At 40.3% G+C, this 24,834-nt stretch overlaps 1 protein-coding gene across 2 annotated transcripts in view; it reads left to right on the forward strand.

Moving 5' to 3' along the window:
* The window catches only part of LOC131140011 (uncharacterized), a 181,455-nt gene that overhangs the window by 155,099 nt on the left and 1,522 nt on the right, over nt 1-24,834 (forward strand). For both annotated transcript variants that reach the window (XM_058090045.1, XM_058090044.1), the window contains exons 3-6: nt 17,049-17,174; nt 17,351-17,503; nt 21,438-21,912; nt 24,521-24,579. In XM_058090045.1, the coding sequence (XP_057946028.1) occupies nt 21,448-21,912; nt 24,521-24,579 (524 nt within the window). In that variant the 5' untranslated portion in view covers nt 17,049-17,174; nt 17,351-17,503; nt 21,438-21,447. The remainder of the gene's footprint in view (nt 1-17,048; nt 17,175-17,350; nt 17,504-21,437; nt 21,913-24,520; nt 24,580-24,834) is intronic.

Genomic DNA, 24,834 nt, shown 5'->3' on the forward strand with positions numbered 1-24,834 from the left:
AGTGAAACTTTAACATCATTTTTTTTATGTATGTAATCAGTCAATTAAAATATTTATCACATCCAGAGGTATGGCCCCTACCTTGAGCTGCAGGCAGTAAGCTAACCATAAATACGTCCCAAAAATAAATAATCCATCAATATTGCAAGGTTATGCTGTTATGCAAGGTTGGATTTTTTGAGAGGGACACAATACGCTTTGGAGGGGGAAGAGAAAATAATGTTGTTTTGAGGTTGAATACAGTCTATTAGTAAAATTTAATTAATTTGCCTAAATTAAGCATAAAAACTGGCTGTAAACTAAAATACAAAGCATTCGGAAGACACATTCATGTTCAGTGGGACAAGCATCAGACTTGATCGCCGGAAGAGCTGGGTTTTATTATTATTATTTGTCACGTCTTGGCTTCGGCATTGCGACACGACCCCAAGATGCAGAGAGCAGGAGATCCAAGTGCAGATCAAAAGTCTATTTTAATATATACTGATATGATATACAAGCAAAGACGGTTGTAGTAGTGTGGGGAGCTACAACAAACAATGCAGCAACAAACTAGGGAGCACGCACCTGAACTAAATAGGAGGGGAACACAATTAGCAACAGGTGCGAGTGATAAGGGAAAAGCAAAGCAGGCAGACAAAACAGGAAACACTACCAAAACAAGAGCACGAAACAGGAACCAAGGCATAGAAGTATAAACCAACTAAACTGTCACACAGGCGAGCTTGCGGATCGTGACAATTATTATTATTATTATTATTATTATTATTATTATTATTATTATTATTATTATTATTATTATTATTATTATTATTATTATTATTATACAGTCATCCCTTGCAATATTATGATTCAGTTATTGCTCCCTCACTGTATTGTGTTTTTTCGCAAATGTATTATTTAATTATTGATTGCTGTTTTGTGGTAGACTATGATGTATTATTAGTCAAAACATATTGAAATACATGTGATACTGTATGTAATATTTGGCATTTTAAACATTGCTTGTAGTGTTATAAGTAAATGTTATAAGATAAATTGATTGCCCAACACTGCATTGTGTATGAATGGTTGGCGTGCAGGCCACACAGCTTGGAGACCGGAGTTCGATTCCACCCTCGATCATCTCTGCGTGGAGTTTGCATGTTCTCCCCGTGCATGCGTGGGTTTTCTCCAGGTACTCCGGTTTCTTCCCACATTCCAAAAACATGCTAGGTTAATTGGCGACTCCAAATTGTCCATAGGTATGAATGTGAGTGTGAATGGTTGTTTGCCTATATGTGCCCTGTGATTGGCTGGCAACCAGTCCAGGGAACAACATTGTTAATAAAAGTTTGTGGTTAAACTTTGTTGTTCTGCAGCATTTAGATTGAGGTCATGGCGAGTTAAAGAGTCAATCAAACCATTGCAATCAAGATGAGGGAAGCACGTTTTTACTTCATGTGCCCGCTCGCCTGCAAACTTCATGCCGTATTATTGTTACGTAGCATAACTGGCTGACATTTGCCTCCTGCTCTGAATATTCATAAGTGTGTTGTAAATGATCAGGAGATGGTTGATGATGTTTGCGATCCAGAATACTGAAATTATTCCCGTTTGGAGCGGCAACACAGGAGGTCAGACTCGACAAGATCATTCACCAAAAGGGTTTTCTCTCGAGACAAAATATGACGGTATACACAAAGTCAAACAATGAATGTCCTCAAGAAGCAAGCTGTCCTTGTTAGCAAAACAATAACAAAGGATGCCATTGACATGTAAAGATTTGATTGGCCATGAGATATGAAATAAGTAAAATAGCATCCTAATTTTACTCTATTTTGTACTAATATCTTGTAGCGCAGTATGATTTCAGCCTGCAATAGCACATTTATGGGAGCCAGGAAACCTTCTAAACCAGGGGTCTCAAACTCAATTTACCTGGGGGCCACTGGAGCTAGGGTCTGGGCAAGGCTGGGCCGCATCAGGTTTTCAAAAAAAAAATAAAACGCATTAATGAAAAACAGAAAAATATACAAACTTTTTCAGTGCTTTGGTTCCGATTTTCTACAATAAAAGCTCTGATAAAACATTCCACTGTTCTCAAATATCTTAATTTTTATTTTTCTGCACAAAATAAGATGAAAAATAAATAAACAAATCAAGAATAAAGAAAATCAATCAATCAGTAATAAATAAATATAATAATAATAATAAAACGGCAAATAATAAAAACTTAAGAAACCACATATAGTTGGTGGGTAGACAAATTATTTTTTTCTGATAAAAATTAACAAAGCATTATTAGAGCCCTGTAGACATGACAAAACACGACTATAGTCACATTTATACTCTTTTTATTTACAACATATTGCGCAACTGCAGGGTCTTGAGACACATGCTAACTCGCAAACTAGAGAGCTAGCGACCTAAAGGTAGCCTTCAAGTTATTTCCTTTAAACTTAAATAGCCAAAAACTTACCACTTCCACACGGATAGGGAGGATAACTATTAACAGTTATTTAACCTTTAACATGAACATTAATCAAACTTAATATTTTTTTCTGGGTCCATGATACCATACAGCATCCATATCAAACTTGCGCGGGCCGCACTAACATTAAACTTTCATATCAAGGCGGGGGCCTCAAACTAGTGTCCTGTGGGCCACATTTGGCCCGCGGGCTGCATGTTTGAGACCCCTGTTCTAAACCCACCCCAGTGGTGCTGGCCAAACCCCAACATGGCCAAAATGCCAATTTTTCTGGGGTGGTCAATTTCTGGCTGCAATGTTGATCCCTTTTTGGTCAGACATGACCGAAACCGCCCCCACCTTCACCAAAAATGAGCGTAAATGTCAGTTTTCTCAGAGGTCCATTTTTGGCCGCAGTATGTCAAGGCTTTTTTCTGTCGTTTTTCCCAGGTTGGTGGTCTATTTTTGGATATTTTATAACAGAGGTCTCAAAGTTAACTCAGCTAGGAGCTGCTGGAGGTACAATCTGGATGAGGCTGGGCAGCATCGAGTATTCAGTTTGGGATCACTTTTCAACCATGTGACAAACTTGAGGGTATCAATCGATGTAAAAATCTGACTCTTAGTGTCATAAATGGAATAACACTGATAAGGATAATTTGATTATTCGATTTGAAGGAGATTCGACTACCAATCTCACCATCGGATCATACAGATTCGATTTTACAGTTCCATTGAGTGTCATTGAGAATGTGAATGGCACTGGCTCAAAAACCGGAAGGTGGTTCAGTCTTTCCTCCTTCACCCAATCACCATTGTTGTGTCCTTGGGCAACCACCTTGCCTCCAGTGCTCCAGTGTCTGAATGTTGGGTGTGGTCAGAGAGGCCGTAGCTGCAAATTAGCAGCCATGTTTCCCTCAGTCTACCCAAGTGCGGCTGTGATTACAGATGTAGTTTACCACCACCAGTGTGTGACTGAACAGTGAATAAATAATGGGTTTTCTTCATTGTGAAGCACTTTGGTTACCTTGAAATGCGTTATATAAATATAAACTATTATTAAAGGCAAGGAATGGGGATACAAGCTAAACTCAAGCTAACACGCTGCTGACATTCTTCTTATCGAGCATTTTTCTCACAAATATGCGGTCTTTAGAGAATTAAAATGGACGAGTTACAACGTTACATCTCCCACAGTATGAGATTTTTGGACTACAATGTCATCATTTTCATAAAGACATTACTAAACAATGGAGTCAGACAATGCTGTTAGGAAAATAAACATTATATTTGACTATAAGTTGACTAGGGAAAAAAGCTAATGATCAGATTCGACGAGGAAAGTATTTAGTTGAAGACAAACCTAAACACTATAACCATCACACAGCAACTTAACACGCAATATGTAGATAGACCTACACAGGGAAACTACTACTATTGTTAACTCTAAACACGTAACTTTAGCAATTTGTGATGCTGGCTCCCAGCATATTGTGGAAACACCCTGAATGAAGTGCAGTTTAAAACAACCCACCCTAGGGGTCTTTCAGTGGAACACCAAATTCCGCAAAATTGTATTTTTGTCAGAACCCTTCCAAGTTCCACATCAGAACTGGAAACCTTCCAAACCCACGCCAGTTGAGCCTCAAGATGTCCGTCAATGCCATGTTTCCAGATTGTCAGTTTTTTCGTTGCCCATTGTCAGGCCAGGCGGTCCTGGAAACCCTTCACACTAATGATCCTGGTGGGACTCAAAAATGCCACTTTTCTGGCGCTGTCAATTTTCATAGCTTAAAATGACACTTTTTTTCTTTTTTGTTGGTCAAGTTGTTTTGTTTTTTTTACTTCTTTATTTCAAACATCATCCAAAGCACAACAAACCAAACATAAATCAACACAATAAAAATACCTATGTACATATAAACATACACATGTTCGAAAGGGAATGGGAAGAAGTCAAGACTTATCTAGTCCCACCCCCATAACCACCCAGATTCCAACCTCATCCCAACAAAACATATATTATTCCTTGTCTACCAGAATGAAACCCCCACATCCAACCACCCTCACCCAGCTTGAGGCACCCAACTATGTGCCAAGAGCAACCAGTTCATTACTAGTCATCGTATTGTACATAGTCCAGTACAAAAGAAAAAAAGAATGTAACCACTCCAACTATACAGTCACCACACCAGTCATCACAAGCTAACATGGATATAAAAACATCAATGTTATGGTATTGTTTCAGTGAGATTGAAAAATAAATGTGAGAGAAAAAAAGAAAAATATTCTTTAAAATACCTCAAATTAATAAATAATCACATTTGAGTCTTACTACTTCCCTTATTGTCACTGCTATCCCAACTACAGTGTTTTACACTTCCACTTCCTTTATTCTTTTCATTCATTCATTTTCTACCACTTTTCCTCACAAGGGGGGTGCTGGAGCTTATCCCAGCTGTCTTCGGGCGAGACCCTGGACAGGTCGCCAGCCAATCACAGGGCACATATAGACAAACAACCATTCACACTCACATTCATACCTATGGACAATTTGTAGTCGCCAATTAACCTAGCATGTTTTTGGAATGTGGGAGGAAACCGGAGTACCCGGAGAAAACCCACGCATGCACGGGGAGAACATGCAAACTCCACACAGAGATGGCCGAGGGTGGAATTGAACCCTGGTCTCCTCGCTGTGAGGTCTGCGCGCTAACCACTAGTCCGCCGTGCCGCCCAGACAATAATTATGATGATAAAATAAATAATGATAAATGATTAATGGCTATCTTAATCTTAACTTCTTTCTCAAATTGCTGGCACTTGTAAATACATTGGCCCCATGGCGGGTTATTGAGCAGACGCACTCAATTAAAAAAAAAACATGGAGAGTGACTCAGCAACATGCCTAGCACATTTTTTGAATGCACCATTTTGCGGAATGATACAGTATGGTACAGGGCAAAGGAACTACCATTGTCCTTCACTTTATCACATTTTTCCAAACATTCATGAATTAAGAACTGGTGGTTGACTACAGCCGGATACTGTATAACTAAATATAAAAATTACATTATATACAGTAAATACCATGATCATTTGGATGATCACTGAGTGATTAAATGGGGCAAAATGTGGACAATCTGGGGCAATCTCGGATCTCGGAGATGGCTGAGGGTGGAATTGAACACTTTATTCTTTTATTTATGTTTATTTATTAATATAAGTTTAAGTTTCTTTTTTTACCGGCAGCTTCATCATCCAGTATTGGTGGCCTGCATGTTTATTTGGCAGGACCAGATTTGCTGTACAACAGGTGACTCTGGTAATACTCCTCCTGTTCTAGTTTGTAAAGCCACTGAGCAGTGCATGGTTTTAGAGAGGACAGGCAAAGAGGAATGAGAGAACACAGTGATAGAAGCTAGCCGATGCTATTACCCTCATATTACCTTTTGCTGGGATTGTAACCTGGGAATGCATGGATACAGAAACTGGCAATGATAACATCTCAATTATCATCAAAAAAAAATAACGGACCACAAGAGCTCCAGACCCAATAGTGCCCTAATGTCCTCAAATATCTTAACGATTCTTTCATAAATGATTTATGAAGCACTCAAAACAATCTTGAGCACGCAACTGATGCAAGCAAGATGTCGTCAGCTCGGACTGTGTTCTGCGTGATCTACTTACTAATCGGAAGAAGGTGGCGGGAACAACAACAACACTAGCAATACTCTCCCTATCCTTTGTTTTTGTAGTGAGGATGAAAGTAAGTGCTTCTGTCAAAATAAGCGAGGAGAGGCTGACAGCTTTCTCAGCAATAACAACCAGAGGCCAGATGTAAAAGATTAATGAGAGGACGCTGTCAGGAACAAATCACTCACATAAAGGATTCCGTCAACACAAGCAGCGTGGCTTTTTTTTTTTTTTTTTTTTAAGAACGCTTCCTCCGCCATCAGCATCCAAACATGTCTTCCAGTGCCGGAAGTGTACACCATTAAGACAATACAACAACCTGTCGTGCGATCATACTCCCACATCGCAACGGGCGCAAGTCTGCAACGTGACAGACGCAAAAAGGTCAACCACGAAGAGTCCTCGACAGCGTGCGATGCTAAAAGGCTGCCGTGACCTTCAGGCGGTGGAGAGAGTTGTGATGGTGATGGGGTGCGGAGGGGGTTAATGGTAACACCGTGCTGTCATTTCTCAAGGTTTCATATTCATGGCTTCATGTTGGGGAAAGGTTGCAGCTAATTTTGATCCAGCACACATCATATGATGGCCAAAGAAGGTCGTTCTTGGTTGTTGTTGAAGGCCATTCAAATTTTTAAAAAAACTTTATTTGTTATTGTGGAACTACGATTCCATGGAAAATGGATGGCAATGAAACAACCACTATGCATTTAACATTATTGCCCTCTAGAGTAGGGGTGGGCAAATATTTTGACTTGTGGGCCGCATTGAGTTAAGAAAATTGTACACACAAATTGTACACACACACTATTTTATGCTTATAATTTGAGGCGGCACGGCGGTCTAGTGGTTAGCGCGCAGACCTCACAGCGAGGAGACCAGGGTTCAATTCCACCCTCGGCCATCTCTGTGTGGAGTTTGCATGTTCTCGGGGTACTCCGGTTTCCTCCCACATTCCAAAAAAAACATGCTAGGCTAATTGGCGACTCCAAATTGTCCATAGGTATGAATGTGAGTGTGAATGGTTGTTTGTCCAGTCCAGGGTGTACCCCACCTCTCGCCCGAAAACAGCTGGGATAGGCTCCAGCCCCCCCCCCCCCCCCCGCAACCCTTGTGAGGAAAAAGCGGTAGAAAATGAATGAATGAATTTTCCCTGAATTATTTGTCTAATTTTATCTGTAAAAATGTTATACTATCAGCTGTATGTTCTCATGTCCCTTTTTTCAGGAGCACTTTAAACATCAGACCACATCAAACTATGTCATTTAATGTTACAGTTTGTTGTTGTTTTTTACTAAATAAGACATCCGACTTACAAGTCATGTTGCCAGTTTGTATGTTAAAAGTTGAAATACTTGCAACTGGCAGGCCAGATTCAAAAGCTTGGTGGACCGCATGTGCTCCCCCCGCCCCCGGGTCATAGTTTGCCCACCCCTGCTCTCGAGTCATTTTTCTTAGTGCCATTAACAAAACACTCATCCCTCAATTATTTTACCAATTGTTAATTGGTAGACTCGTGATGCACTTCAATTGCTTTATCGAACACATTGCAGTGAACATTCACACAGGAGCTGCTGTCGGCCGTTCTCTACACTGCTAACCTGCTGCTAGCACTCAGCTAACAGTCAAATCTAGCCCCCTGACGTCACATATGTCACTTCCTTGGTCTGACTTCTTTAAGGCAAGTCGAAGATATTCTATACTTGAATGCCTTATATTTGTATTTTCATTCATTTTGCCATTTTTATGGTAAGGAAAGGTTATTAATAGAGCGGCATTTGTACACAAGGTAATATGATCAAATCGTTCCATAAAAACATGAAATAATTCTAAAATCATGACATAAAATTCCATAAATCATTCCATAAAACAAAAAAAATTAAGAAAAGTGCTGGTAAAATACTTTCCCTTTTTCAATGCACATCGTCTGGAAGACTATTGCAGATTTTGGCAGCATGGAAGTGAAATGCAGGCTGTTTAGTCTTTAGGAGACCACTTCCTGGGTAATATGGTTTATGTAGCTTTAACATGTCAGAGAAGACCATGAAGAGACTTGAACACCAGCAGAACTGTTTTAAAGTCTATTCCGAGTGAGAGGAAGCCATTGCAGAAACCCTGAGTACTGCACTAATATGCTCATATTTCCTGGTTCTAGTCAAGACTCGAGAAGCAGCATTCTGGATGTACTGCATCTGTTCTAGGCAGATTTTTGTATTATTTTTTTTGCTCATAATAAATCATATTCAATCACAAAATAGCGATCATTTATTAATTGATCAATATTTGCAGAACCGTGATAAGAGTGTGGGCATGCTGTTTGAACCGTAATGTACCAAGGGACATTTGACTTGGGGTGTACTGCTTAGTAGCTACCAGCAGAGGGCACTGTTTATTCATTTGAGACTCTTTCTACTGACTGAAATTTGCCAATTAAGTAAAGCAAAAATATTGAAAATCAGTCCGCCATCTTGTATGACAATTCACAAGACCTCAAGATATTTTGTGAGCCTTATTAGAACATTTCTTGCATGACATTTAAAAATAATGTAAATTATCTAATTAATTACAGACAGTGGTTAAATTCTACAGAAGCTGTTGCCAAATGTAAAACTTCATTATATAGTCATCCCTTAACAAATTGTGGTTCAAATTTAGTGACTTCACTCAGTCATGTTTTTTTCAATAATATATTGACAAATTATGCAGTTATATTTAAGTAAATTGGATGTATATTTTGCCTCAGTAAAGCATTTTCAAACATAGAAACAGCTAAATGAAGTCAAAAACAAATATAGGCATTGAGAAGACACAACCAAAGATGTAGTAATGTTACAGTAATATCCAGTGAGAAATACAAGAACCAGACTTGATCGGTGAAGCAACAGGTTTTTATTGCGGGTTTCAATTATCTCACAACAGGAACAATAATCTGGAATACAACCACAGGCTACAGTGGCAGCCGTAACACACTCCAAGCCAAAACTTAACTCACTTCCTGTCCATCCCACCACTCAGTACCCCCAGGGAACACATTTATAGTAACACACACAAGCTTATTACAATCTCCGAAACATCTTATGTATGTTTTTGATGGCTTCTTTACTCTTATTATGTCTCCTATATTGGGTAATATAGATGTAAAGGTGACTATAGGGGTGTTATTCCATGTCCAGAGGGCTCTAATAGTTTTAAAAATCATATTTATGCTCTAACTATAAAAAATAGTACATTTATTAATATTGAAAGAGGTCTGTTTAACCGCAGTAAACAAGGAATTACTGTATATTGCAAAACACTGCAACAACAGAACCAATGTTGTGATAGCGGTAAAGATCAAACTTCTTTGTCAACAACTGTGCGGAAAGTGTAAGCATGAGCATCAACAAGAGTATGCAAGAGCATATAGAAGTAGATAGAGCTGCTGAATGCTGAGCATTCATGATACTTCAAATGCAACACCCCTGAAGATAATTAAAAAAAACTACAAGATGTTGCCTAAAGCCCCGACTGTTAATGCTAGAGCGTGAGCTCAAATTGTTAATTTCCTGTACAGTTGATATCATTTCATGATGCCACAGCTTGACCCTGGAACAGACCATTTCCTATTGAAAAACTTGTTTTGAAACCCAGTTTTGATATAACTGTCTTTCAACCTGTCCTTTAACGGGGTTGTGACTCGAAAAATGAAGCCCAGATGTTGTTCTGTGTGTGCGTATATATGTCCAAATCAAAGCCTTGATGAGCTGAGCCACAACAGAAGGCCACGACTAATTGCTGAAATGTCACGCTCGCATCCGCTCCCTTCCCTTTTTCCAGGTGGACTGCTCGGTCTGCTAATAAATGCCACCATCGCCTCCGATTGCACCATAACATGACACAACAACCCCGTAAAAAAAATCGGTGCGTGACACCCACCTCAGCGCTGGCCGTAATTAACTGCACTTATCGAGATTTAATTGAGCTGGGCGGTTAATGTGGAGATTAATTTGTAATGCGACAGCTCTTTTAGTGCTACCGGTCATCACATTGCAGATCAAGCGCATTAACAAGGTTCCGAGGGACGTTAACCCATGTTGATATTTTATTTTCATTTGCTGTCATTGGTTGTTGTCAATATACTGCATGGGCTATGCATGCATGAATGCATATTGCCATTCCCCATTCGGCCAATTACTGCAGCCCTAATCTCATTTATATGCTAATAACACCTGTGATGTCATCGCTGGCAGCACCACTGGCCTTTTTTTCCAGCCTTCTTTTCATTCTCCTGCAAAAGAGAGGTCAGTGTCTGAGGCCACTGCATATGTATATGTCTGTAGGGGAATTTAATTTACTATGACATATTGTTAGTTGCTCTGTCGGCAACAGCACTATGTAATTTTTATTTATTTTGGGATGCCTGCACTATGAGGAGTCTGACCTTCAGCTGGTGTTTATTAGTAGCCGTGACGTTTTGTCCTTGACGACAGCTTTTATGAAGAACAGACAGAAACATTTGAATTATTTTCTTGTTGCTACGTAACTTTTCTCACGCTTCCCAATAGACCCACACTCAAATCCAGCACCCCATTTCTGACACCGTTTCTGTTAGCTGGCATCAAATAATGGAAGCCCAGGTTAAGACTAAGACTTTGTAGGTCCACTTCAGTCTAAATCAGGGGTGCTCATTAAGTCGATCGCGATCTACCGGTCGATCGCAGAGGTGGTACTGGTCGATCGCAGCGTGACATTAAAAAAATATCATCCTCGCATCAATGCCGTCACTTGATTGATATACAGGGCAGCCATTCAGATGACAACTGAATGTTGCCCTTCGGGCGACCAATCAAATCAAACAACGTCTCTAAGTGCAGCAGAACTTACGATGTCAGCCTATCATCCATCCCCGTTACTTGATTGACATACAGGACAACCAGTCAGATGACAACTGAATTTTGACCTTTAGGTCACCGCTCATGCGTAATCAGCGATGCAAAGTGCTAAGCTAGTCGGCGAATTGCGTCAGATTTCAAGCCCTCGCTAAAGTTTATGGTCACTAAAATGAGTGAAGGAGCTGGACCAAGTAAAAAGGCAAAAACATATCACTTCCATACGGAATGGGAGGTGGACTTTTTTTTCAAAGTGTGTTTGCCTCATATGCCATTCTACCATCGCAGTACCAAAGAATGGAAATGGGGAGTAATGTGGAGGTAATTACAAAAAATGTTAATAGTTAATTATGTGTGTTTTGCAATATTGGCTCATTTGGTTATGTAAGGTACATCAACATACATTGTACGTACAAATAATCCTCAATACATTTGAAAATAAATAGATGTTTTGCATTTTTGTAGTGGGTAGATCATTTTGACTCGGTCATTTTAAAAGTAGCTCGCATGCTGAAAAAGTGTGAGCACCCCTGGTCTAAATTAACTGCCCCATACTCAATCCTGGTCAGCATCCCACTTCTAAGACCATCAGGTTAAGCTTGTCTTGTAATTAAGTACAGTGACTCAAATGACTGGAAGATCAAAATATCAACATTTTCATAGAATCCATCATACATCATTAAGCTGTGTTATCATCATGTCAGGAATCGATAGTTTGGTATCGACCCTCATACACATGGCATAATGTATGATGTATGATGCAGGGATATTGTAGGACCGCCTTGACGCTTTCGCTCTAAAGTGCTATCTTGCAAGATGCTACCATGCTAACAGTTAGAATGTTTGCTTTTTGCCAAATTCCTTATGTAATGTACACACGGCAATAAATCAGTAGATATGATACATGTATAACACAACATAACAGTCAAGTATTATACTTTAGTATCAGCTTAATTGTTTTTTTTCCAGTATGGTTATATTAAAAAAATATCCTCACTTTCTCAGCTTTGAAGAAGGTAATTCTATTTTTGTCCCATGTCGAGAGCTCAGGAACTGTTACTAACACACGCCATTCCAAAGTGGTTGTAAAGGTTATTGTCATGTAATAAAAGCCAGTTAACCATATGCTGATTATGCTGATCACAGCCTGTTAATGGGGGTGTTGTGTTGGAGGCATGTGGGAGGGACAGAAATTGCCTAATAAGGTCACTGTATGACATTTATGTATTTGTGTGGAAATATGGAAGTAGCCTTGTAAAGCAGTAATTACAACAATCCGTGTTGTGGTGCATAAGTATGAAGACCTTAAGGTGATTTAGTAGGAAAGTGTAAATCATCGGAACTTGAACCATTTATTCATTCATTCCTTTTCTACCGCTTATGCTCACGAGAGTCGCGGGGGGTGCTGGAGCCTATCCCAGCTGTCTTCAGGCGAGAGGCAGGGTACACCCTGGACTGGTCGCCAGCCAATCACAGAACTTGAACCATTTATCCATTCCATATTTGTTTGGTGTGGTGAGCAAACCGTGACCAAACTAGACATGAGCTGATTTGGTTCTGAGGCAGTTTTCTCAAGTTCAAGCTTCACGTTGTTGTTTGTGTACTCGTCTTATCACAGCTCAGCGGCCTGGGTTGAATAATTCAACGCTCACAGCTGACACTTGTTTCCCCTTCTTTCACATATTTACAGGTTGGACGGAGAGTCTGCAGGTGACCAAATCTAAAAATTTGGTCTTCGATTATGTGGTCAACATTAGCTAACCATCCCACTTCTGACACAAAGTCAAAGTCTTGACTATGTCCCAGCTCCTTTTGACATGGTTTTGGTTGACGTGGTCTTGACTGCAGCACTGTCTAACATCTTCTTCTGACGCAGAAGAAGATGTTCAACTGTTCAACTGATGTTCAAGATCTTCAACTGTGCAGCCTATATTTAAATAAGGGTCTTTTGGAATGAAGAGACCATCAAATGTTTGGTCCTTAATGTCCTCACCATGATTTGATCCTGGATTATGTAAACTTGAGGACAACACTAGACAACACTAGACAATTCTGACACCAATTGTCAGAAGTGGGATGCAACCCAGAATTGAATGCATTGCATCTGATTGTTACATCCAGTACGATTTAATTCTATTCTGTTTAATGCTATTAAATAGAATATTTTCTATTTAATACACAAATAGAACAAAAGCTATACTGGTTAAATACAAACAACAATTTACTTCCTGATTTTAAAAATGCAATCCCTTTAGAAAATAATCACATCTGTGTTTCCTCCCGCAAGGACCCAATTCAAGAAACTTATCTCCTAACATTGTGATGCTGTAACGACACACCCAAAAAAAACAACAAAAAGGCCCACTGGTCCCACTGTGTTTTACAGACTATTTCCAGTTTTTATGCTGGCTTTCATCCATGTTTACTCTTTCAAGTTGTGTGTGTTCCATTCCAAAAGTGGTGCAAATGAATGTCTGTCGTGTGATAAGTAAAAGTGTAGATTTAATTTGTTCACACTACTGGGAAATTAAAAGATGATTAATTTGGTGCACGATGTTATCACACCGAGTGATGTCGTTTAAGGGTTATAAATTCCACTTATATTAATAAGTGTTGATGTTTCTTTGCAGGTGGGTATTGCAGAGGTGTTCAATATGTGCCAAGGTAATAGAGGGGCGCCTCTTCCACCTCCACACCTATTATACTGCCTACACACACACACACACACACACACACTTATGGCTTGGCCTCTCTGTCAACTTGTCTCCTGACTGCCATGGAGGCATTTTGTGATGTCTTTACCAACATAAACGCCTTCTTCTGCTGGAGACATATTTTTAGACGGGGACACATAGGTACCAGCCTATAATGATGCCAGCCATCAGCAGGTCTATTTATAGATCACACGTGTGTGTGTGTGCACATGCATGTCACTTGACAAGGATTCCCTCAAATACACAATCTGTTATAGCGTGTACAACGGAGGCTGAGTGACACCTTATTTGTTTATATAGTAGACTGCATTTCCCTCCATAGAAAATAAAGGAAATCGAATTTATCTGTTCCAGAGTCAAACTGTGTCAAACGTCTTTAGCATTCGGAAGTGTAAAAATAAGTTAACCACCCTAACACTAAACCAGTGGTGTCCAAAGTGCAGCCCAGGTGCCATTTGCAGGCACACAGCAGTTTTTTTTATTGGCCCACAGTACATTCATTCATTTTTTGTATCCTCACGAGGGTCGCGGGGGTGCTGGAGCCTATACCAGCTGTCCTCGGGCGAGAGGCGGGGCATACCCTGGACTGGTCGCCAGCCAATCCCAGAGCACATACAAACAAACAACCATTCACACTCACATTCATACCTATGGACAATTTGGAGTCGCCGATTAACCTAGCATGTTTTTGGAATGTGGGAGGAAACCAGAGTACCCGGAGAAAACCCACGCATGCACGGGGAGAACATGCAAACTCCACACAGAGATGGCCGAGGGTGGGATTGAACTCAGGTCTCCTAGCTGTGAGGTCTGCGTGCTAACCACTAGACCGCCGTGCAGTACAAGCACAATACATTCTTAAAATAGAATTTAAAAAGAAAATTAATAAAAAATAACAATTGAGTAAAGCCAAATTATGAAGAGAAAAAAAATTGTATATTATGGAATATTACGTGAAAGAACGCTGAAATAGCCAGAAAATTTTTAAAGGCAACAAAATTGCAGAAAGATATTATTATTATTATTATTTTAGTAGCATGGAATTTAAAATGTGTTGTTTTTTAAGGTAAATATTATATTATATATGATATATATAATATATATTTTGGGGAAGGGTGGTTTCCTCCCACATTCCAAAAACATGCTAGGTTAATTGGCGACTCCAAATTGTCCATAGGTATGAATGTGAGTGTGAATGGTTGTTTGTCTATATGTGCCCTGTGATTGGTGTGATTGGTGATTGGGTGTACCCCGCCTTACGCCCGAAGACAGCTGGGATAGGCTCCAGCACCCCCCGCGACCCTCGTGAGGAAAAAGTGGTAGAAAATGAATGAATGAATATTTTGGGGAAAGTTATCATGAAGAAGAGACACAGACCATCTTAACACTTAAAAACTTTTGACCATTTTATGGCTCTATGGTTGTCATCACTTTTTTTTTTACTGCAGGTCCAAAACAGCATATAGCTTTCTACCCACACACATTGTGAACGCTGCTTGTGTGACAAAACAAGAGTGGTGTAATTACAAGAACATGATTGTCCGACATTGATAGACGCTAATTAAATAGACCTGAAACCAGTTCGGATGCTGACAAACAAGTGCCGGTATAATGCTAGGATTGATTAGCAGCCGTTTCCCCTCCAAATCAAGCCTCTCGCTTCTTGTAAGTAATTAGGAGGCGTGTGTGCACACACACATGCTGATATCGAGCGCTCACAGAGGTGGAGGGAGCCGCTAATTGTTTACTGTTGATTACATGGCCTTTGGATGACGTGAGCACAGACTGGCAAGAAAGACATCTAATATAGAAACAAAGAAAAGAAAATGATATACAGCGAATGAAGTTTCCTTTTTTAGATTGTTTTATGTTAATCAAGACATTTTACTAAAATAAATACAATTTAATTAAAAAAACAGCAATGTATGCATTATTCAATTAATTTTTCAAAAGCTGTACATCATATGTCATACATGTATGACAAGATTAGACTTTCATCTTTCATCAGGAACAAAAACTTTGTTTCTACCTTTTTCCATTCTTTAGTATTTAGCAGTATCACATAGGTAAGTTTCATCATCAAAATAGGAACATTTCAAGTATAACTTTCACTATGACACAAATGTAACCATATCATATATATTTAGCCAAAATGTCTAAACAATGATGCCACAACATAAACAACACAAAAAAATTGTTGTTTTACAAGAAAATAACCATGTTTTTACACCATGAACTATTTAGAATTTTGACATTTGATACTGAACTGTGTGCTTGCACAATTTGAAATTTCCGTTCAATGCATAACGTCCCTCCTTTTCACTCCCTGGTTGATTCGGTGCATGTATTTCAATGGGAAAGATGCATGCCGACCTATTTGAAAATGCACCTCTGCCACCTTGTGGCTACACATGATCACGTCTATTGTGTAATTGCATCATCATCACCTCTTTGTGCCTCTCACGCTAATATCAGACATTCATTCCCTAATTCTAATAAATAACTACTATTTTTCATTCATTCATTCATTTTCTACCGCTTATCCTCACAAGGGTGGTGGGGTTGCTGCAGCCAATCCCAGCTGTCTGGGATAGATCGCCAGCCAATCACAGGGCACATATAGACAAACAACCATTCACACTCACATTCATACCTATGGACAATCTGGCGCCGCCAATTAACCTAGCATGTTTTTGGAATGTGGGAGGAAACCGGAGTACCCGGAGAAAACCCACGCATGCACGGGGAGAACATGCAAACTCCACACAGAGATGGCCGAGGGTGGAATTGAACCCTGGTCTCCTAGCTGTGAGGTCTGCGCGCTAACCACTAGACCACCATGCCGCCCGTTGATTTTATCATTTATTATAATATAGATAATGCTGTAAATACTGTGTTATACATATTATTAATTATTGGTGGATAATGACAAAAAGAATATCTTAATACATTTTATCTATAGGTGCCTTTCTTGGAAAAAAACACAATACAATATTGTATAAAATATAATACCATACCTGATACATAATATTCTTTGAAACACTGATGGAATTGAAATACGTTGTTGCACTTATGTATCAGTAATGTAAAGGTAAGATAAAACTGTCAAAAATTAGTTTAAAAAATGCACAAATGCATATGCAAGCTATACTATAAAAACGACATATGTACAAATAAAGATCTTACTTGTAGGTGCCTGGTACTCTCTGAAGTTAAGTATGTAATTGGTAGTATAGAGTTGTTGGTACAGAGAATGAATCCATTCAAGTTTGTTCCTTGTCGTTAAGCGTTTTGAAACAAGATGTTGGCCCCCTCTAGTGGTCGTAAACGTCAACACAAATGTAGAGAAGCGGACGAGGTCGGAGGTTGACGTGCGTGACGTACTTGGAACGTCAGCGAGGCAGCAGATGTCTTCATCTCCATGTTCTAATGGGACTACATTCAGTAAGAGAGATACTTTTTTTTTTTAATTCCAGCTGAACTCCAGTTGGCCTCATTGTCTGTTGCCCCGGCAACCATGTCACACTTACAACATTTCCATAGGCCTTTGCTTGCTTGATTACCGCCTGCCTTTAGAAAGTATTTTATGCTTTTACAGCACTTGCTAGTCTTGTGTGCAGGAAGCAGTGTGAAGTCGACGTGTGAAGAAGGGAAAAAAAGCCACAGTTATGCAGCAAGCTGGGCTGTGGCCTCCGTCTTCTTCCTCCTCGTCTGGAATGGAAGCTGTTGACTTGTTCTCCAGATGTGCGCCTTGTCTCTTTAAGGATCCACTGGTACGGACACACAAACAAAACAAGAGCCACACCAACACATAATGTGTTGATTTGTAATAGAAAATATTAAAAGCAGCTCTCGTGTGGGTGTTTTGATTAGATCTATAAATAATGAAGTTATAGTTGTACACTCATTTACTAGTTTGAGTAAGAAAAAGACTGCTCTGTAAGAAGCAAAGCAGTGTTGTTACTTTAACCCTTAGATGCACGAGTGACTGGACCCTACACTCAAAAATGACCCACACTAGAATCAATGCTTTTTTATGCCAATTTTGCCATTTTGGTTAGGGATAATCACTGGTATGATATTTAGTATTATATTTAGGACAACACAAGAATGATTTCATGTTAGAAACATCTTAATTTTTCACTTTTTTACATCTTTGAAAAAGAAAATGATCCCGTACAGCAATAGAAAATGTGAGGATCCATTGTGTGTTGCATAAAGGTAAGTTAAAAATGTGAATGGTATGATATCAAAAATGTTTTTGAGGAATACCTGGAATATGAAATTATAAAAAAAAAATTATTACGAAGATATTTCAAGAAAACAACCTGACCGGGTCATTTTTGACCCACTTATGGAAGGTTGGGGTAGTAACACAAAAACAAAAATTTCTTAAAATGTATAAAAGCTAAGTTAAAAATGTGAATGGCATGATATCAAAAACATGTTTTTTTGAAGAATACCTGGAATATAAAATGATTTAAAAAAAATTTCATTATGAAGATATTTCAAGAAAACAACCAGACCAGGTCATTTTTTCTAAGGGTTAAATATTTTTTAATGCTTGCTTATAACATTTCGCTCTCTGCGTGATGAAATGCAAATCATTCAATAAAAATCTTTTTTATAAATAAAAGCACCAAAATGTAAAGCCTGGCACCGCCCTGTAATCGCTTTCAATTGTTTAATGCAGGAGATATAGGTTCCTAAAGCGAAGTAGCCAACTTTGTTTTAAGGCTGTAAATACAATACGCTTTATACACTTTCCTCCAACATTTTCTCACATTTCTCTCGATTAAACACAAAGTACAAATTTTGTTAGAATTTTTATGATCAATCTTTTGGACTCAATAAATAATTGACTCACCCTATTCACTCCTCTGATGAGCCTCTTCCCAGCACCATTCGGCTGTAGCGTTTTTGTATCCTTGCGTAAGAAACACTGCTATATCTATGATATTGTTGTGTTTTACTTCTCCTGGTTGCCCTCCTTGAACCGAAGATTCATTTCCAATATTCCATGCTCATTATGCTATGTGCTCATAGGGCTAGTTGCCCTATGAGCACTAGCAAATAGGAAACTGGGAGTCCTGTACAAGGAGATTTATGGACAATGGTCTACAGCTGGGGTGGGCAAACTACGGCCCGGGGGCCACATGCGGCCCACCAAGCGTTTGAATCCGGCCCGCCAGTTGCTTTAAGTATTTCAACTTTTAACATACCAGCTGGCAACAAGACTTTCAAGTCGGATGTCTTATTAAAAAACAAACAACAAAACTGTAAAATTCAATTTCATAGTTTGATGTGGTTTGATGTTTAAAGTGCTCCTCAAAAAAGGGAAATGAGAACATATAGCTGATAGTATTTACTTAAAATTAGACAAATAATTCAAGGCGGACTGTTAGAATTATAAGTGTAAAATTCATTCATTCATTCATTATCCCAGGGGTGCTCATTAAGTCGATCGCGATCTACCGGTCGATCGCGGAGGTGGTACTGGTCGATCGCGGCGTGACATTAAAAAAATATCATCCTCGCATCAATGCCGTCACTTGATTGATATACAGGGCAGCCATTCAGATGACAACTGAATGTTGCCCTTCGGGCGACCAATCAAATCAAACAACGTCTCTAAGTGCAGCAGAACTTACGATGTCAGCCTATCATCCATCCCCGTTACTTGATTGACATACAGGACAACCAGTCAGATGACAACTGAATTTTGACCTTTAGGTCACCGCTCATGCGTAAACAACGATGCAAAGTGCTAAGCTAGTCGGCGAATTGCATCAGATTTTAAGCCCTCGCTAAAGTTTATGGTCACTAAAATGAGTGAAGGAGCTGGACCAAGTAAAAAGGCAAAAACATATCACTTCCATACGGAATGGGAGGTGGACTTTTTTTTTCCACAATGTCTTTTTCGAAGTGCGTTTGCCTGGCTAACCTGGCTATCAGCAGCTACTGTCCGGACTATGCATCCCTGGCTGATTCAATTCAGTGCAAGTCATTAAAGTAAACTCAGGTAATTACAAAAAATGTTAATAGTTAATTATGTGTGTTTTGCAATATTGGCTCATTTGGTTATGTAAGGTACATCAACATACATTGTACGTACAAATAATCCTCAATACATTTGAAAATAAATAGATGTTTTGCATTTTTGTAGTGGGTAGATCATTTTGACTCGGTCATTTTAAAAGTAGCTCGCATGCTGAAAAAGTGTGAGCACCCCTGGCTTATCCTCACGAGGGTCGCGGGGGTGCTGGAGCCTATCCCAGCTGTCTTCGGGCGAGAGGCGGGGTACAGCCAATCACAGGGCACATATAGACAAACAACCATTCACACTCACATTCATACCTATGGACAATTTGGAGTCACCAATTAACCTAGCATGTTTTTGGAATGTGGGAGGAAACCGGAGTACCCGGAGAAAACCCATGCATGCACGGGGAGAACATGCAAACTCCACACAGAGATGGCCGAGGGTGGAATTGAACCCTGGTCTCCTAGCTGTGATGTCTGCGCGCTAACCACTCGACCGCCGTGCCGCCAAGTGTAGAATTGTGTGTGTTAAATATATGTTCTGGCCCCCCACACAATTTCGTTAACTCAGTGCGGCCCATGGGTCAAAAAGTTTGCCCACCTCTGGTCTACAGCCTATCAGAACACAATGGACGGGTTCTCCCTTAGCCAATTAAAATCTGTCTACTGTTAGCAGTAGTAAATACAGCAGACATACAACAGAGCACTGATAGATCGCTGTAATACACCACAAGAATGCAGAACAATGCGTGTTTATATGCACTTGAAAAAACAAGTCAGCGAAAGGTGAACTGCGATATAACGAGGGAACAGTGTATTGTAAATCCTCTCAAATAAGTTTTAGGATTAAACTAGTTTTCCAAATTATTTATACTATGTGGGAATACAGTATTATTGCGGTATCAATTAGAACGTGTACACTTTGGACACATAGCTGTTGTTTTGGAGGTGTACCTAAGGAAGTGACAAGTGTTTACTTCGGCAAATGCAAAACAAACGGACCACCGCAAATGGCCCCCAGGCCGCACTTTGGACACCACTGGTAGAAACGGGACACTCTTGTCACCCCTAAAATCAAACTAAAAGTCAAGAAATGTCCCTCACTTGACATTTTCTTCCAATTAGTCCTTTTCTCTGGAAACATTTGGTGTTGCTCACAGAAAGACAGGACAGATGGAGACAGAGCAAACATCTTCACTTGGAGATGGACCCATGGAGATGGACCCATGGAGATGTCCCTGCTGTGTCTTTTGTATGTGCAACTGGACAGAAAAAAATCAGCTGTCAGAAAGGAATGTTCTTTGTTCCTCTAAATGAAAACGCGAGCAGCGTTGACCTCACTAAGTCTAAGTAGTTGAACACAGCCTTTGCTTCAGAAATCATGCTTGAGAAACATGACGTCATTGACCCCTTCAGGTACTGGGGAAAAGTTGGCATCATCAAGGAGGTGTCATGTTTGTCCTTTTTATAAGAAGGAGGCGGAGTTGTTTTTTTTTCCAGCATGTGGTTGTGGGTCCAAGTAGCGTTATGTAACACAGATAAGTTCTGCCTCAGATCCCTGCGAGGAGATCCAACGAGTCAGTTCTGAAGTCGTACAAACTTTCGTTTTTACGAGTCAACTTTAAACGCAACAAAATGGCTATTTTGCTCCTTTTCGTGATTTAGAGAAGTCGCGATGGGCAGCGGGACAAGCCGCCGGACTAAAGTGGCACCTGCGGGGCTGAGCGAGGCTAACAAGGCGGCCAAAACAACCGCAGCGGTCTCTACGTCCAAACACACGGCCCGAGCCTTCCACCTCCTGAGGATCCACGCCCGCCGCAGGGCTCCACCATCGGACTGTCACAGCGCCGGGCACGACTCGGAGCTCTCCGGGGACGACGACGACGTGGACCCCGACTTGGACGCCGTCCTCGCCGGCTACGAGGAGGAGGACATGGTGGTGGAGGAACGGAAGAGGACTTGTGTGAAGAAGTGTTCCAAAAGGTCCAGAACGTACGGACTGTGTCATTTCAGTAGCCGGGAGGAGGATGAGGGTCAGCAGGGGGCGTCCCACTCAGGCCTGAGTGGGGCACAGGGGCCACATGGCTCCCCGGGAGCAAACAACCAGAGGAGCAATGATGCCTTCACTGCCGCACATAAAGTAAGAAAAACTGAAATGTCTCTAATTTGCACATATTTTGTCACTTAAACACAACTCCGCAAAGGTCATGTTGAAACACTTAACACAATAACTTACAGTACATTGTTAGATAACTTTAGAAATATGTTTGTTCCAATAAACATACAGTGAAGAAAATAAGTATTTGAACACCCTGCTATTTTGCTATTTCTCCCACTTAGAAATCATGGAGGGGTCTGAAATTTTCATCGTAGGTGCATGTCCACTGTGAGAGAGATAAACTAAAAAGAAAAATCCAGAAATCACAATGCATGATTTTTTAACAATTTATTTGTGTGATACAGCTGCTAATAAGTATTTGAACACCTGTGTATCATCTAGAATTCTGACCCTGAAAGACCTGTTAGTCTGCCCATTAGAAGTCCACCTGCACTCCATGTATCATCCTGAATCAGATGCACCTGTTTGAGGTCGTTAGCTGCATAAAGACACCTGTCCACCCCATACAATCAGTAAGACTTTAACTTGTAACATGGCGAAGACCAAAGAGCTGTCCAAAGACACCAGAGACAAAATTGTACACCTCCACAAGGCTGGAAAGGGCTACGGAGCAATTACCAAGCAGCTTGGTGAAAAAAGGTCCACTGTTGGAGCTATCATTAGAAAATGGAAGAAGCTAAACATGACGGTCAATCTCAATCGGAGTGGAGCCCCATGCAAGATATCACCTCGTGGGGTCTCAATGATTCTAAGAAAGGTGAGGAATCAGCCCAGAACTACACGACAGGACTTGGTCAATAACCTGAAAAGAGCTGGGACCACCGTTTCCAAGGTTACTGTAGGTAATACACTAAGACGTCATGATGTGAAATCATGCATGGCACGAAAGGTTCCCCTGCTTAAACCAGCACATGTCAAGGCCCGTCTTAAGTTTGCATATGACCATTTGGATGATACAGAGGAGTCATGGGAGAAAGTTTTATGGTCAGATGAGACCAAAATAGAACTTTTTGGTCATAATTCCAATAAGCGTGTTTGGAGGAAGAAGAATGAAGAGTACAATCCGAAGAACACCATCCCTACTGTGAAGCATGGGGGTGGTAGCATCATGCTTTGGGGGTGTTTTTCTGCACATGGGACAGGACGAGTGCACTGCATTAAAGAGAGGATGACTGGGGCCGTGTATTGTGAGATTTTGGGGAACAACCTCCTTCCCTCTGTCAGAGCATTGAAGATGGGTCGTGGCTGGGTCTTCCAACACGACAACGACCCGAAGCACACAGCCAGGAAAACCAAGGAGTGGCTCCGTAAGAAGCATATCAAGGTTCTAGCATGGCCCAGCCAGTCTCCAGACCTGAACCCAATCGAAAATCTTTGGAGGGAGCTCAAACTCCGTGTTTCTCAGCGACAGCCCAGAAACCTGACTGATCTAGAGAAGATCTGTGTGGAGGAGTGGGCCAAGATCCCTCCTGCAGTGTGTGCAAACCTGGTGAAAAACTACAGGAAACGTTTGACCTCTGTAATAGCAAACAAAGGCTACTGTACCAAATATTAACATTCATTTTCTCAGGTGTTCAAATACTTATTTGCAGCTGTATCACACAAATAAATTGTTAAAAAATCATGCATTGTGATTTCTGGATTTTTCTTTTTAGTTTATCTCTCTCACAGTGGACATGCACCTACGATGAAAATTTCAGACCCCTCCATGATTTCTAAGTGGGAGAAATAGCAAAATAGCAGGGTGTTCAAATACTTATTTTCTTCACTGTATAAGAAATGTCAACATAGCGCATATGTATTACATTATATTAATTATACTATATTGAAAACTCAAGTCAGTTGGCAACACTTTGTGCCTCATTGGATTAAAATCATGCTAGGTACCCGTGCTTAAGAAGGCACATGCGACCCGCCTAAAGTATACCAGTGATCACCTCAAAGATGCAAAATGTGATGGAAGAAGGTTCTGTGGTCAGACGAAAGGCAAGCAAATGAGTGGCTCAAGAAGAATCACATTAAGGTCTTGGAGTGGCCCAGCCAGTCTCTGGACCTCAATCCAATCGAAAATCTATGGAGGGAGCTGAAGGTCCAAGTTGCCAAGCGACAGCCCACCGACCTTCATTTCGAGAGGAGTGGGCCAGAATTCCCGCTGGTATGTGTGCTAACCTTGTGGTTAACTACAATAAACCTCCGACCGCTGGTCCTTGCCACCAAGTGCTTTTGGCTAGTGGGATCAAATACTTATTTCCCTCAATGAAATACAAATGAATTAAAATATAGTTATTTTGTGGATTTTATTTTTGAAATTTTATCTCTCCATGTTAGAATGCATCTCCCATTATATGTATAGAATGATTATGTCTTTATTAGCTGGCAAACCAACAAAATCAGCAAGGGATCAAATACTTTTTACTCTAACTGTATTTATACACATATAAAGTCATGGCAAAAATTATTAGATCACTCGGGGGCGGGTCTGTGCATCTGCTGGGAAGTGCTAACCTAACAAAAACAAAATCATCGTTCATTGTAACCTTTGTGAAAGTGCAATGTTTACAAGTTCTCATTAATTATTACTAGAACCACTAATTATCAAACTAACATGAAGTTTCCTTTTCCTTGTCAGGCCTTTTTGACAACAGGACCAATGCTGGGAGATGTCCCTCCATCATCACAAAAGCAGATGTAAGTCGATCACTCTGATCAATAATGAATTGGAGAGCTCAGTGGAGGAGTTAAACATCTAGTCAGATCATATTGCCCAAATACAGCAGATTCAATTAGGAACAAGAAGCATGTTCGCGTGAAAACAAGTTGTTTTTGTTTTATACGTCTTATTTTTTGTAACCTATTTTTATTAGGGTTCTGCACCAAATACAGAGCCACAAATTTTGCTGAAGTTTTTGCACATAGAGAGCACACACTTGCAAGTACGGCCGA

This window comes from Doryrhamphus excisus, chromosome 13 (assembly GCF_030265055.1).
Source record: "Doryrhamphus excisus isolate RoL2022-K1 chromosome 13, RoL_Dexc_1.0, whole genome shotgun sequence".
NCBI classification, from domain to species: Eukaryota; Metazoa; Chordata; class Actinopteri; order Syngnathiformes; family Syngnathidae; genus Doryrhamphus; species Doryrhamphus excisus.